This window comes from Chinchilla lanigera, unplaced genomic scaffold (genome assembly GCF_000276665.1).
Source record: "Chinchilla lanigera isolate Chin_1 unplaced genomic scaffold, ChiLan1.0 scaffold00054, whole genome shotgun sequence".
NCBI lineage: Eukaryota > Metazoa > Chordata > Mammalia > Rodentia > Chinchillidae > Chinchilla > Chinchilla lanigera.
This window is the reverse complement of record NW_004955455.1, coordinates 9828712-9842813: the sequence shown is the minus strand read 5'-3', so window position 1 is coordinate 9842813 and position 14102 is coordinate 9828712. Positions and strand designations below refer to the sequence as shown.

The window sequence follows — 14102 nt, the reverse complement described above, 5'->3', positions numbered from 1 at the left end:
GACAGAGAGAGGGAGAAAGACAGAAACAGAGAGACAGAGAGAGTTAGAGTTTCATAGGACAATGCTTAATGTGAGCTTCTAAAGCTAGGCATTTTGGTGCAGTCCCCCGTCTGGAGTCTAGGAGCAAGTTAGGAAAGGTTAGGGAGACATCCATGGCTCTGGTTGGTGCTTCAGTGGACTGGAGGTGGGCACAGAACACGAGCCAGGCTCCATCCTGCCGTGCTCTGGGACAAGTCACTCCACCTCTCTGAGCCCGTTTCCCCACACATCCACCCGCCTACCTGCCTCCGCCCATCTGTGTAGCCAGCCACTCGCCAGCCCAACCACCTCCACTGATGACGCCAGGCCCCAGGCCCCACTGCCCTAGCATCGCGATTCGGCTCCTGGATGGCAGTGGGGTCTGGTGGGCAGTGAACGCATCGGGCCTCGCTGCGTTGCTCCGCTGTCTTCGGGTAAATACGCAGAGAACAGGGGCTTCTGCCGTTCTGGTTGGAGGGGATGGGCCAGAAACGCGGGCTTAGGGCACTTGTCCCAGGACAGCTGGCCTGAGAGTTGGGCAGTCTCCTCAGCTAGTGGGCTTGTTTGAAATAATGTCCAGCTGAGGGTTGTGAAAATTAAGGGGAGCTGACACAGCATGGGTGCTCAGCAGGCCATTTAATCTGTCAAGACCCCCATGGAAGAGCTTAAAGATGCCAAGACCCACTTGGAGACTGGAAAAAAGAAAAAGAAAAAGAAAAGAACAGCTGTAGGGCAGTAAGGGTGACCCGAGGCCCCGGCGTGGTTAAAACTAGACTTGTCTGGGAGTTTTTAACGTGTTAGTGGAATTACCCACCTCTGTTAGAGGGCCCTCCACCCTGAGGTCTGAGCTATCCCGTAATACTGTTTGCCTGTTTACTGGCTGCTTCTGGTCTGCGGAACGCAATTCCAGTTTTTAGAGGACCTTAACTGGGACAGAAATGCTGCAGAGAAAAGAGGTGGGGAACTGCGGTGCTGCCGCACGTAACAAGGGAGAGACAAGCCCAGCTCAGCGGGCTGTGAATTACACAGCAGAACAGGCCGCACGGGACAAATTGACATGGTTCTGCCCAGGGATCTAATTTGAGATTCTGGTGAGGCTCTGGTCTGTGGTCTTTCTACAGACTGTGGAGGGAACAGCCTTTCAAGTTCTGTGTTCTCCGCTAGAACCCAAACCATTAAAAATGTTTTTTTTTTTTGTACTGGGAATCGAACTGGGGACCTTGCACTTGCCAGGCAGGCGTGTGCTGCTAAGCTACACCCCTGGCCCCCAAAATATGTACAAAGAAGGTATGTTTAAGAGGTGACCAGCCTATTCCTGAAAAAACAACAAAACCCTGAAATCAGGAAAATAAATGTCTTTAGACATTATGGTAGTCTTTTTTGAGGGGGGAGGGGTGACCTTTGTATATTTTAAAAATTTATTTTAAATACATGCTTGCATTACACAATTACACTTGTAGGGAGTTGGTACACCTTCCTGTTCAAATATCACATTTTCACATGAAAACCGGCCTTCGCCAATAGAGACCCGTGACTATGGCTGGCTCAGGGTGGGGGAGCTCAGGGTAGGTTGGATCGCAACTGAATGCGTCACCCACACCTGAGTCAGGGCAGTCTGTTTTCATCTGCCTTAGGGGCACTGCGCATGTACAGCTGGTCAGGGGAGCCACTTAAATGCCATCCCTGCACAGGCAGAAGACTGACAAAGGTTTCCTTCCTCTGACTTGGCCCATCTGCTGCTATACAAAATCTAAGAGGCTCTTAAAAGTTGGAGGCATCACAATGACCTGCCCAGACCCAGGGCAGGCCCTGGGCCTAGAAATCTGCACTTACTCATTCCCCAAGTGCTCCTTACATGTTTGGTCTACAGGCGTATTGTATCATGTCAGCCAGTAGCTCTCAGATTTCACAAACCAGTGATGTTGGAAAAAAAACCTTCAAGACTTACTTTTGAGTTATCTCTTATGACCAAAGCTTATTACCCCAGCTACTTGGGAGGCTGAAGCAGGCAGACTATGTTTGAGGTCAGCATAGGTAACTTAACAAGACTCTGTCTCCAAAAAATGACCATCTCCTTGTTCCATAAAGAACTTACAGTTTTGAAAACATCTCTGCTCATGACCTTTATTGTCCACTTTGCTAGGACAGCTGTGCGCGTCTTCACTGTCTAGTCTTCGGGAACCCCAAAAGGCTTTGGGCAACATTTTGGGGAAAGGGATCCAAGATACAAGGCTTATTAGAGAAAATCGTCATCTTATATTCTTTTATTATAATATATATATGCAGATCTGTTTTATGTACAATAATTGGTTCTATCAAGTATTCAGACCAAGGCATTCTCCTGGTAACCTTCCCCAAAATAGATTCAGGTAGAATAAGACACTTACACACTTTGTGGGCTATCAGAACTTAAGACTTCACTGATTTCCGTTCTGAGGCCACGCATGTAATTTAAAATATACACTAAGTACCTTAAGGCAATAAAAGTGAGCTGAAAGAAACCACGGGACGCAGAACAATTAAACGGTATATTTTGCTTGCATTAGAGTTGCAATGTGGGTGGGAAATATTGTGCGTATCTCACAGCTTCTTTTTAAATAGTGCGAGGAGCTTCTGGAAGTTGAAAGTGTTCGTGCGGCAACGGGCAAAGTAACGCGACCTGCGGGAGCTCTGCCAATGACTCATTTCTTCTCTGCATCTTCTTTCTTGGGTTCTTGCTTCAGTTTGTAATCGGCCAGGGCGGCCTTGATGGCATCTTCTGCCAGCACTGGAGGGACGGAAGGAGAGCACCTGAGTTTCTACTCGCTGAAGGAATGTCTTGGGAGGAAAATCTTTGGGCTGGAGGGCCCCGGTGTAGGGAGGGCCTTGTCAAGTGCCTCAGCCAGGTGGTGGGGGGCAGGGTCAGACAGAAGTCGGCCTCCCGCCTCCCTGGGCTCCTGTGGGTAGCTCTCGGGACATGGACTGTGGCTGATATATCTGGGATTCTGGCCTAGTTCCTTAGCCTCTTAGAGTCCTTTTTCTCTTTGGGGAAACTAGGGTAGTCATACTTTCCTTGCTGGGATAGTGAGGGGGTTCCAGAAAGTGGCTGACACTGAATAGGGACACAATGAATGTTCACTCTTGTCTACTCCTGTGGAAGTCTGGGCTGAGCACAGCAGATGCTGGTTAAACTAGGTGGCCGACCCTAAGTCCCACGCGGCTGACAGGATGGAGCCTGCCACGTCACCCTCTTGTGACCCCAAGTCTGAGAGCTTCTATGTAGGAGCTGATATTGAATGTGAAGCTATGGGGAAGATAAAAATTGGGGAATCTGTAATGACCGAGGGAAGGAGCAGAGAGCATTAAAGATTGCAGTAGAGTACCTAAGGAGCTGAACAAAAAGGCGGAGGCTTTCATGTAACCCTGTAAAAATGTTTACAAGCCATGACCTTCCTTCATGGGAACTTAAATTCCAGCTCAAGTGGGAAGAACCTGGTCTCCGCAGGCGTCCGGAGGCCAGCGTCAGTGCGCTCCCACCCAGCACGGCTCTTCTCCTGCGTTCGTACCCTGGCAGGAAGCCGCGCTCTGCGGATTTGTTAACTAATTTGGTTAGCAAACCTCTCTGTGTTTACCGTTAAGGCAACTGTTTCTCATTTCCTATGTCCTTGAGAGGTTAAGAGAGGACAGGAGAGCAAGAGATTTAATAACAGTGACGACTGCAGAGAAGGCCAAGGGCAAGCCTCACAGCTGCGGGCTCTCAGGACAGCGCCGAGGGGACGTTGCACAACAGGCTGCGTTGCTCCACTCAGGCAGACGCAGGTGCCGACCCCGCCAGCCGCCGCATCCAGGCGGGCAGTGACGGAGGACACAAAGAACCCATGGTGGCCAGAGTTGGGTTTTTGCCCTGCTGGTCCTAACGTGGCTACAGCACGATGGCGGAATCAAAGATTGGGGCTTATATTCTGGCTCTCCCACTTACTGTGTGACTGAGGCGCTTCCCGCGAGCCCAGGCTCCTCTGGAGGACGGGGGTGAGGACATCTACTGTGCACTCACCCCCTTTCTGAGGTTTCAAAGCCACGCCCCTCAAGCGCTCCCGGTGCCTCCCTGGGCACACTGCCTCCTGGCATGAGTCCCTGGAGCCCCTGGCTGTGAGGCTGCAGGTGCTAACCCTCAGGAGGTTATAAAGACTGGCTCCATGAGCTCCGATCCTCTGCGGGTCATATACATGGGCTCTGCGACCTGACAGCACCGTCACCCATGCAGTGAAATTACTGCCGGTGTCCCCACCAGGCGGCACCCGGGGAGCAGACTCACTGGAGCAGTGCAGTTTCACAGGTGGAAGGCAGAGCTCCTTGGCGATGTCCGTGTTTTTGATGGTCAAGGCTTCTTCCACCTGAGAGGCACAAGCGAAAGATGAAGGGTTCTGTAGCTTTATCTTGCGAGGGTAGGACAATAAAAAGGAAGGCCGAAGAGGACAGGTTGGCGGGGAATGATTTCTGCCTAATAACTGAAAACAAAACCCTACTGCCTTCTCAGGATTCCCACTGGTGTGCTAAACTGCTGCTGGGACTCTCTAGTGTGAGGTACACACGCCTGCACGCGGGGCCGGGAGAATAAGAACAGCTGAGACGCGCCAGCCAGGTGCAGACGCACGGGACATCTCCGAGGGAGCTGCTCACGCCGGCAACAGAGCCGCTGCTCTAAGGCAATTATCTGTGCTGCTTTGGCAGGTCTCGGGCTGAGAGCTCTGCTCGGACTCATCCTTTGCCTGAAGTACAGAATCTCCTCCTATACAGGCTGCAGAGGATGCCTGAGGTCTGGGTGGGAGCCCTGGGATGATGTGAAGCAGGCAGGTTCCCGCCCATGTGGAGCAGAACCCCACCGCATGAAGGAAAGGCAGATTTCCCCAACAGCCTCACTCCCTGGCTGGCTCAGGAGGATTTCAAGGTCGAAGGCGCTCTTCCCCACTTCTTCATGACTCAGAGCCTCCTAAAGGCCAGGTCACAGAAGTGCACCCTGTTGTGTTTGCCCACTCCCTGAGGATAGCTCTTGACCTATCACTTCAGATCTACCTTCTGTTCGAACAGATTAGGCCCGTACTTTTGTGGCCTACAGAGCTTGCCAGGCAGCAGGCCCTGAGCCACAGGAAGCAGGTGGCACGTTGTCTGGCAAAATGCTTTATTTGAGAGTTGGTCAGCATTCCAAAGCATGCGCTTCCATGACTCAGCTCCCTGAGCTGGCTCCCCAGGGGTGTCAAGGATGAGCGCCCTGCAAGTTGGCTTTTCACAGTGGTGTTATAGCAAGTGGATTCTGCAGTCCAGATCTTCACAGAGTTCTACTCCTGTAGCTGCTGGGAGGAGGCCATGGTTGAGAAAAACATGGAAAAGATGTTCTGTCCTTTTTGTCTCTACCCTCGGGTCAGCTGACCAGCCACCTGGATCCCTGCTGTTTACTTTGCCCTTACTCTTGCTGTGTTTTTGACTTTTAATATCTTTTTTAACTTATGCTAGTTTAGGGCCAGGGATATAGCTCATTGGCACAGCACCTGCCTGGCAAGATCAGGGTCCTGAGTTTGATTCTCTATCCAAAAAAAAAAAGCTAGTTTATTTCACCAATACTTGTAAGGCACCAGGAATCCTTCCTGAAAAAATAGGATGGGAGAGAAATAAATAGGAAAATAACCATTATCCAACACCTACAACCTGATTTAAGACACCTAAGAAACTCTAAGAATATCAGCAACCTTAGAGAAAGACAAAGACTTCAATTTCTTTTTTTGAGATAGGGTCTCCCTATGTAGTTCAGGCTGGCCTTGAACTCTCTGTGTAGCCCAGGCTGGCCTCAGACTCACAGTGATGATCCTCTTGTCTCAGCCTCCTGAGTCCTGGTGTCATAGCTGTATACCTCCACGTCCAGCCTCAAGTTCATTTTGTCAGAAAGATAGACGAAAATCTTTATTTCTATGTAATTAACAAAACACCACCTGAACTCCCAAATAAAAATGATCAACAGTAACAAAAGTCCCTAAACAATCCCTAAGAAAATGGTCTCTGATTCCCAATGTGAGGAATGCAATCAACAGCTGAGGAAGAAAGGGGTTGAAATAAATTTTTTTGTATAATATTTGGGAGAAATCATGGTTACGTTTACTTTTGTTTGTTTGACTCACTAGGCCCTTCCACAGCTAGGTTGCAGAGAGTGCGCTTTAACTCTGTCACACTTGTAAGCAAGCTTACCGTCTTCCCCTTCACCCACTCCGTGGCTAAGGAGCTGGAGGCGATCGCGGAACCACAGCCAAATGTTTTAAACCTGGCATCTACAATCTTCCCCTTTTCATCCACTTGAATCTAAAAGAGATAGGAGTTAAGTGGTGATTCCTGGTGCCACCCTCTAAAAACCACAGACACCTGTGGGATTCTTCTGCAAGAGCTCTGGGCTGTCTACACTGGAAATTAACCCATTCATTACCAAATTTGTTTTGTTTGAAAGACCTCAGTGATGAAAAATGAGGCTTAGGAGCAACTAGACAGGCCTAGCTGGTAAAGAGAGATTAAGATTACCCCCTTCCACACTAGTTTTACTTTGTTTGCAATCCTAGCATGCCTTTTGGCTATAAAGTTCTGTTTGAAGACGTCTGCTCAAAGCTGCTGAGGCAGTTTGTCCCCGTAAACACTAGGACTCTGTAACCAAGGTCTGTGGTTAATATTTTCTTCTTGGGCATCGAACTGCGCTCAGCAGTTCCTTTTTGTCTTGTCTCTGTTTTCCAAGATAGGGATGAAGACCTCTGGCAACCTGTCTGCCCGCCACGAAGGAGACTGTGGCTAAAGCTATGGTTTATCCAAAGTGCAATCTATTATCTTCACATCACTTCCAATTTGGGAACAGTTTTAGTTTATTGCATTTCTTGTCTCACTGAGGAGTGTTAGCTCACTAGAAGTTTCCTTTGATCAGCAAATTCCACAAAATCTTTCACTTAGCTGAAGCTGACATTTAAACTGATACAGTGAATTCGGATCCCTTTCCTATTTCAGAATAGGTCAGCATAGTATTCTAGCTAGAAAATTAGGACTGAGTCTCTGCTCTAATCACCTCTGACACTGACTCATTCCATTTCATTCGAATAAAGATGAAGATTAAATGAGATGCTATATATACAAGTGCTCTGCCAACTAAAAAGCCCCATTCAAGTGCAGGGATTACTCTTATCATGAATAAAGACGAACCAGGTGGTACCTGTAATTTCATGACATCACCACATGCTGGAGCACCCACCAATCCAGTTCCAACGTTTTTAGATGTCTTGTCAAGAGAGCCTACATTTCTAGGATTTTCATAGTGATCCACAACCTGAAATGACAGGGTTAGAGAAATCATGATCACTCTACTGGCATCAGTCTCCCTCAGGGTCAGCAACCTGAACTCGGCTGTGCAGTAGGAATGCCTATGCTTGTATCGATGAGAATCATTTGTGACCCAAATTCTTTTCGTGTCTTGTCTCCAACTCCCTTCAGAGATTGCAGACACTGTTTGAGATTGAGCAACGAAATCAGAAAAGTCAAGGTTTTAGCTTCTTAGGGTTTTCGACCACAGTCACTTGGTTCTCACCTACTTACATCACCAGATTTGCGCTTAAGCGGTGTTTTATTTCCCAATAAAATCCACTGTCGAAGAATGATTATTAAAAAAAAACTAAAAGAAATACGGCCCAGAGATGGAAGCTCTCTCAGAACCCTCGAGGTGACTTTTATGAAAAGAACGATGCTATGGAACGAGTCCCTTTCTGCCTACGTATTAAGAAACTGGCACCATCCCTGGTGTTCAGGACCCTGCAGCCACGCCGGTGCACCAGCGCACCCTGGTGCTGAAAGGCTGCCAGCCCACTTTCCTTCGGCGAGCAGCGTCAACAAAACACACCCCCGGGTGGGGGAGAGGCGAAGCTTTCACAGAAGCGCTGTTTCACAGACGCGCTGAAGTCGGAACAGAGCAAACATTTACTCACACTGGCACACCACAAGCTTTCATAATCTTGAGGTTTGTTTACCAGCGAGCAGTAAGTATCTTGACCTTGTAGTCGTCCCCTACTTTCCACCCGATCACAGATTTTGACTCCAAGCTCCAAGGACCTACAAAATATCTCATGGGGTCTTTTTTTTTTTTGCACCTCGTGGATTTACAGAATTCTTTAGTTGTTTCCGGAGCGAGTCTCACGTGCAGACAAGGGTCGCCAGAAGCAGCCCCGCCGCCAAGAAACCAAATATTCTTGTTAGGTAGCCGCCTAGCTCCTGGAGGCCCCTAGAACAGTAACAGCGTCTTAAACGGCCTCTCACATATAGTGTCTCTCGTAGGGGACTGCTGCCCTCCACTTTCCCATCCGGGGAATCAGGCTGCGAGGGGCCCTGACCCGCCACGGTCACTTAGCTATAGCTGAAGCGGGATCTCTCGCTGGCCTGCGTGTCTCCACGCAGAACGGTAATTCACAACAGAACCCTCCCGCCTGGGCTGCCGGGGGGTTTAAAGCTGGAACACGCGAAGTGGCGGATAGCAGCGAGAGCACTGGACGGCGCCGCTGTATCAGCGGCACATCAGCGGCCGCCAGTATCACTGCATAGCGGGAGAAAGTGCGCGGAGGCAAACGTAGGGGCGGGTCGTCCCTCCCAGCCCAGGGACCTGCGAGGTGCATGGATCCCTCGGATGATCCGCGTTTCCCCTTGCCCACCCATACCTTCTTGTGATACAGCCGGGCCGGAGCTGACAGCTCCCGGGCGGGCAGGCGGGGGCTCCGGAGGAGCAGGGCGGAAGCCGCCCGCCTCAGGCGGCCAGCTCCAGCCGCCGCCATCTTCCCGGTTTGCGCCTGCGCCGGTCCAGAGCGGTAGGCGGGAGAGGGGCGTGCCCGCGAGGGGCTCTGAGGTCACCTCGCCCTCGCGCATGCGCCTTCAAACTCCGTGCTCTCGCCTGCCTTTTGGCCCCGCCTTGACCACACCCCCTAGGGGCGCAGACGGATCGCGGAGCGCGAAGGTCTGAAGTCGCAGGAGGGTTTGTTCCAGCTCGATTGTGCGCGGGAGAGCTCAGTCGGCTTGGACTGCAGGACCAAGTTCCCATTCAGAAAGCCCACCGCTGGGATGCGGTGCAGAGGACCACCCAGTCCACCTTTCCTAACCCTGTTTTGCAGCGAAGGAAGCTGAAGCTCAGAGCGTTTTAGTAGTTTGTCCGAGATCTTTCGTGAGTTAGGGATTCGAATTTGGGTAATTCTGGGTTAGAATATTGGTTCTGCTCCTAGGCGAAGGACTTAGGCCTACCAATCTTCGATCTTCTCTTTTTGTACCAATTGAAGGACAGTTCATCCATACGGCAAATATGTTCTGAGTATCTCCTCCCTTATGTGTCAGGATGCTCTGGTAGACCCTGTGGATCCTACGGAAAGCAAAAGAGATACACTTCCTGTGTCATTAAAGTTGCTAATGAGGGAGAAAGGCGAGACGTTTTCCAACCTCATAAAAGGGAAGGTTAATTAAAAAATGAACTCCCCCCTCTGATTTTAGAAAGTATATACAGTGTCCATCTTTTAAAATCCATCTTTATATGTACTTCTAAAACAACAGCAAACTCAAAATTTTTATGACAACGCAAGGCAACTAGGAATTTCTAAAAATGCTTATAGATGCAATTTATTAGTATTGACTTGCAGAATACGATCTTACAAAACCAGAAAATTCACGTATTTAGTGTCTACTAGGCGTTATATAAGAGGAAGGAATCATTTTTAAAAATAGACTTTTCTTATGAATGGTGCGATCGATCCTTTCCTGAAGACTAAGGATTTTCTCCGAATTTGAGTGTCGGTTCTTGGGAAACCAAACTACGCTCTAGGGTGAACTAGACTTTAGGGCGTTTATTCTAAGACTCATCTTGACCTTCTCAAGATGGCGTCAAACCTTTTACTATAAGCATCACGCTTACTTCACAATTTCCTCTATGGCTTCCACTTCCAGTCCAAAGGCCCAACTTCTGTCCGAGGTTGTGACGGCACACACGTTACGTTAAGGAGTTTTTTTCCCCCTGACAGAAGGTTTTAGGAATATATAAAGTGATAATAATTGCACGTATCTTTGGATTTTCCTATCATAGAAGGCTTTTAGTTTCCTTTTCGGCGGCACAAAAATGGGCTTTTGATCAGGCGCGCGCCTCGGACGACTTCTATTTCCACGGGTCTTCGTCGGCCGAGGAAAGACCCGGGAATCACTGGAAACGCAAGATGGCGACGGCGGCCGCAACCTCGGCTTCCGAGCCGGAGAGCGAGCCCAAAGCGGGGGCCAAGGCTGAGGGAGAGGAGGACGAAGTTAAGGTGGCTCGGACGAGGAGAAAAGTGTTATCCCGGGCTGTGGCCGCCGCGACGTACAAGACTATGGGGCCGGAGTGGGACCAGCAGGAGGAAGGTGTGAGCGACAGCGAGGGCGATGAGGAGTACGCCATGGCTTCCTCCGCGGAGAGCTCCCCGGGGGACTACGAGTGGGAGTACGACGAGGAGGAGGAGAAGAACCAGCTGGAGATCGAGCGGCTGGAGGAGCAGGTGGGGCTCGGGGTGGACAGCAGGCTCCTTCCTTTAGGACCCCAGGTCTCGGCCCGCCCCCTTGGTCCTTGGCCGCAAGAAAACCGCCGAGGCCACGGGCGCGCTGTTACCTCTTAGCTCCTACGGCTGGAGCTCCGAGAGCGAGCCGGTGCCTTGCAAGCGTCGTCTCATTGCATCGTCCCCACGAGCGATCGGTGAAGGACGTGGTGTTGGCTGGGTGTTACGGAGGAGTCTCTTGTGCTACCTGTGCTTTAAGCCCACGCCACAACTCCTCATCTTAACCACAAAGTCAAACGGTGCTCCATGTTGAAATAACGTTTCATTCACAAGAAGTCTTGTTTTCCTGTAGGGATAACGACAGTGTTAGGATATGGTGGAGGGGGAAAAGTATGGACCAGGACGATGGTAGGAATGCAAAGAGAGAGGTTGAAAACCCGTCCGAAGGCCTTGCCCTTAGGCTTAGGTATTCCACTCCGTGTGTGTGTTAGCGGGAATTTTTCTCAGCCCGGGCTTCCTTCTCTGTATAGTAGGAGCAACAATTCCTGCATCACGTAGTTGTCCTAGTAATCACAACGCAGTGGCTGGCGCCCGGTGGTGTTGTGGTCTCCGATCTGTAGCCTTGGGGAGTGGTGACATCGCCAGGACCCAGGGTCCTAGCAGGAAATCGGCGGCAAGTTCAAATTAGAATAGTTGGAGAAAAGATCCATAAAGGATGTCTGTGTTTATGAAAACGTGGGCAGGGGAACCAGGAGTGAAAGTTTAGCACTCCATGGCTACTCATAGCAAGACTTGGTGTCCACCGTTAGGCCTGCAGAGGTGAAGGAGGTGAAAATGAGTTATCTGAGTAGTTGAACGGAAGGCACCTGCGCCTGCTGAGACCTTTGGTCGGGGGCTGGGGAATGAATACTGTATCCTGAATTTCCTGCTTTCTTCCTCCAGGCTTCTGCTGGAGACTCCTGGTGGGTAAAGCCACTTGGAAGCCAGGGAGCTAGAAACCCCCAACTTGCTCTATGCCGGGGAGGAGGGGGACCGGGGACTGGGATGGACCACAGGGACAAGGGGACACCTGACAGGGAGCAGAGGGTGGAGTGCATTTGGAATTACAAGACTTAAAAGATCTTGAGCACATTCTCCTTTTTACAGGCAAGGAAACAAGGTTCAAAACAAATGAAACGATTCATTTCATGTCATCCATAGTGGGATTTGTATTCTTAAAAGTTATCTGTGGACCCAGTGCCCTGCTGTATGTTCCCTTACTGGGGGATGTGTCAGTTTCCTTAAAACACCTCTTCTAGCACTGATATTTTCTCAAGTTCTGAAGCAGAGATACTGTTAATTGGTTTAGTCTCTTTTGTCATCGTGGCTGATTGTCAAATGAATCAATTGGGGCATGCAGGTGGTTGCTGTTTCTACTTTCTGTGAATAAGTCAGTGTTAATTCATTCAGCAAATACAGTGTGATGTGGGTGCCAGGTTGGTTGTGTTCTTTCCCTCATTGAAATAATTTCTTCAAACTGCTCCCCCGAGTGCATGCATGTGTGCACGAGTGTTTGTGAGTGTGAGTGTGTGTGTGTGTTTGTGTGTGTGTGTTAGGAAGGGTGAGAGGAGGATCACTTGTTTTAGAAGGCAGGGCAGGCGAGGTTGGAGCTGGAGAGCTGAAGTCCTTGATGAAGAGCTCTGTTTCCTGGGCCCCACCACACAGCTTCTGGCCTCTAGTACTGAGCTGTCTGCCCCTCCGCAGCTCCTTGACCGTGCAGGGCAGGACCAGGCAGGTGATGCAGAATTGAAGAGCCTCCAGCCTTGTCATCGTTTCTCTGGGTGTAGAGCAGGAATTTTCAAATTGTTCTCTGCTTCTGTCACACTTTATGTTAGACTCAGGCTTCTTGTTCCTGCCCTAAGTACCCTTACGGTGGAGCGTAATGCTGAGTGACTGCCAGATAGCTCTGTAAAAAATCTGACCCTCCTGTATTTGTAAGTTCTGATTCTCATTTGAATATATTTTAGGAAAGCTGGCTCTCAAAGTGGTATTTAGCTATATAACAAAAGCAGAGTTTTTTTATTGTTTGTGTTTGTGTGCTTAGACTAAAAGTGGCATGTCATCTTGCCTTAGGTGCAGGACAGAGTGTAACTCTATGAGCTTGGATGAATACAAGCCTTCCCTGCTGTAGTGGACAGACTTTGTGCAGGTTACTTCAGCTCTCTGAGCCCAGTATGCCCCATTTGGTCAAGTGAGTGTTGTGACCACCTTCCCTCACAAGGGGATCGGGGCACATAAGTGACCCAGTGCATGTGGAGCCCCTGCCACTGTTGGGCACATAGCAGGTGCTAAGTAAAGGCCGTTTTTCCATCTTGCCTTCCCCCTGACGGCACCTGCTGTTTCCTTCCCACCTGGGCTGTCTCATATCTCTTACCCTCATTCTAGGTACAGAGAGGTGTGGTATCTTTCATAGGGAGTTGCAAGTCAGTTGCAGATTATTTTGTGCTCTTCTTTCTTTGAAGTCTCTTCTTTAAAGCATCTTATGTCATTAACGGCGTGCGCCCTCACTCCTTGCTTCCTCAAGGCTCTGGTGGCCGCTGTTTTTCTTTCTGTTTGTGTGAATTGGACTACTTAGGGTATCAGTCTCTTTTCCTTGTCTGTCTCAGCTCAGACCTTTGGTAGAGGGTTGAATAGAAGGTGATACTGGAGTCTCCCTGTTGTTTGAAAGGACTTCTTCTAGTGTTTCTCTGTTGGGAATCATGTTTATTGTAGGTTTTTGTAAATACTTTAAAAGAAAGATTTTTAAAAAACATAATTCAGATGCTGTCACATTTACCTTTTCTTTTCTTTCTTTTTTTTCCTTTTTGCAGCTTTGGGAATTGAACCTGGAGCCTTGTGCATGTTAAGCAAGTGCTTTACCACTGAGCCACATGCCAGCAGAATACATATTCTTCTTTGTTAAGGTGGTTCCTTTCAATTCTTGGTTTGCTAGTTTTAAAATTTTTAATCACAAATGGGCATTTTTGTCAAGTGCCTTTTCTGCATCAAGATCACTCTTTTTTCTCCCTCAATTCTGCTAGTGTGGAAAATTACAATGATTCCGTTTCTGACGCAAAACTACCTTGCTGTTTCAAGAATGTTACATAAACACATCATACAGTATGCAACCTTTTGGGAGAATCTTTTTTTTACTCAGCATGATTCCCTAGTGATTCATCCGAGTTGTGCATATTATTAGTTCTTTCCCTTTTATGACTCAATAGTATTCCCTGGTGTGGATGTGCCACAGCTAGTATAACCATGTTTCTTTGAGGCATCCAGGTTGTTTCCAGCTTTGGCTGTTAGGAATAAAGCTGGTATGAACACTCGGGGACAGGTGTGCGGGTGTACACAGTTTTTATTTATCCTGGGAAATAACCAAGGGTGACCTCACTGAGTGATATAATATGGTGTGTTGGGTCTTACAAGAAACTACTGAACTTTTTCCTATTTTTACCTTCTTACAAGTGTTACATGAGGTATCAGTAGTCTAGTTTTTTTAAGGATCTTCACCAGCATTTG

At 48.9% G+C, this 14102-nt stretch overlaps 2 protein-coding genes across 3 annotated transcripts in view; one reads left to right on the top strand and one right to left on the bottom strand.

The window, feature by feature from the left end:
• Positions 1–2266: 2266 nt before the first annotated feature.
• Iscu (iron-sulfur cluster assembly enzyme) lies at positions 2267–8890 on the bottom strand. Its single transcript, XM_005396465.2, has 5 exons — positions 8721–8890; positions 7232–7345; positions 6235–6345; positions 4313–4391; positions 2267–2785 (listed from the first exon to the last, which is right to left on the bottom strand). The coding sequence occupies exons 1-5, from the start codon at positions 8832–8834 to the stop codon at positions 2700–2702; spliced, it is 504 nt and encodes a 167-aa protein (XP_005396522.1). The 5' UTR covers positions 8835–8890; the 3' UTR covers positions 2267–2699.
• Positions 8891–9487: 597 nt separating this feature from the next.
• Sart3 (squamous cell carcinoma antigen recognized by T cells 3) overlaps positions 9488–14102 on the top strand; it is a 31067-nt gene continuing 26452 nt past the window's right edge. The window contains exon 1 of one of the 2 annotated variants that reach the window (XM_005396463.2): positions 9488–10565. In XM_005396463.2, the coding sequence (XP_005396520.1) occupies positions 10251–10565 (315 nt within the window). In that variant the 5' untranslated portion in view covers positions 9488–10250. The remainder of the gene's footprint in view (positions 10566–14102) is intronic. The other variant, XM_005396464.2, reaches the window with a different exon arrangement.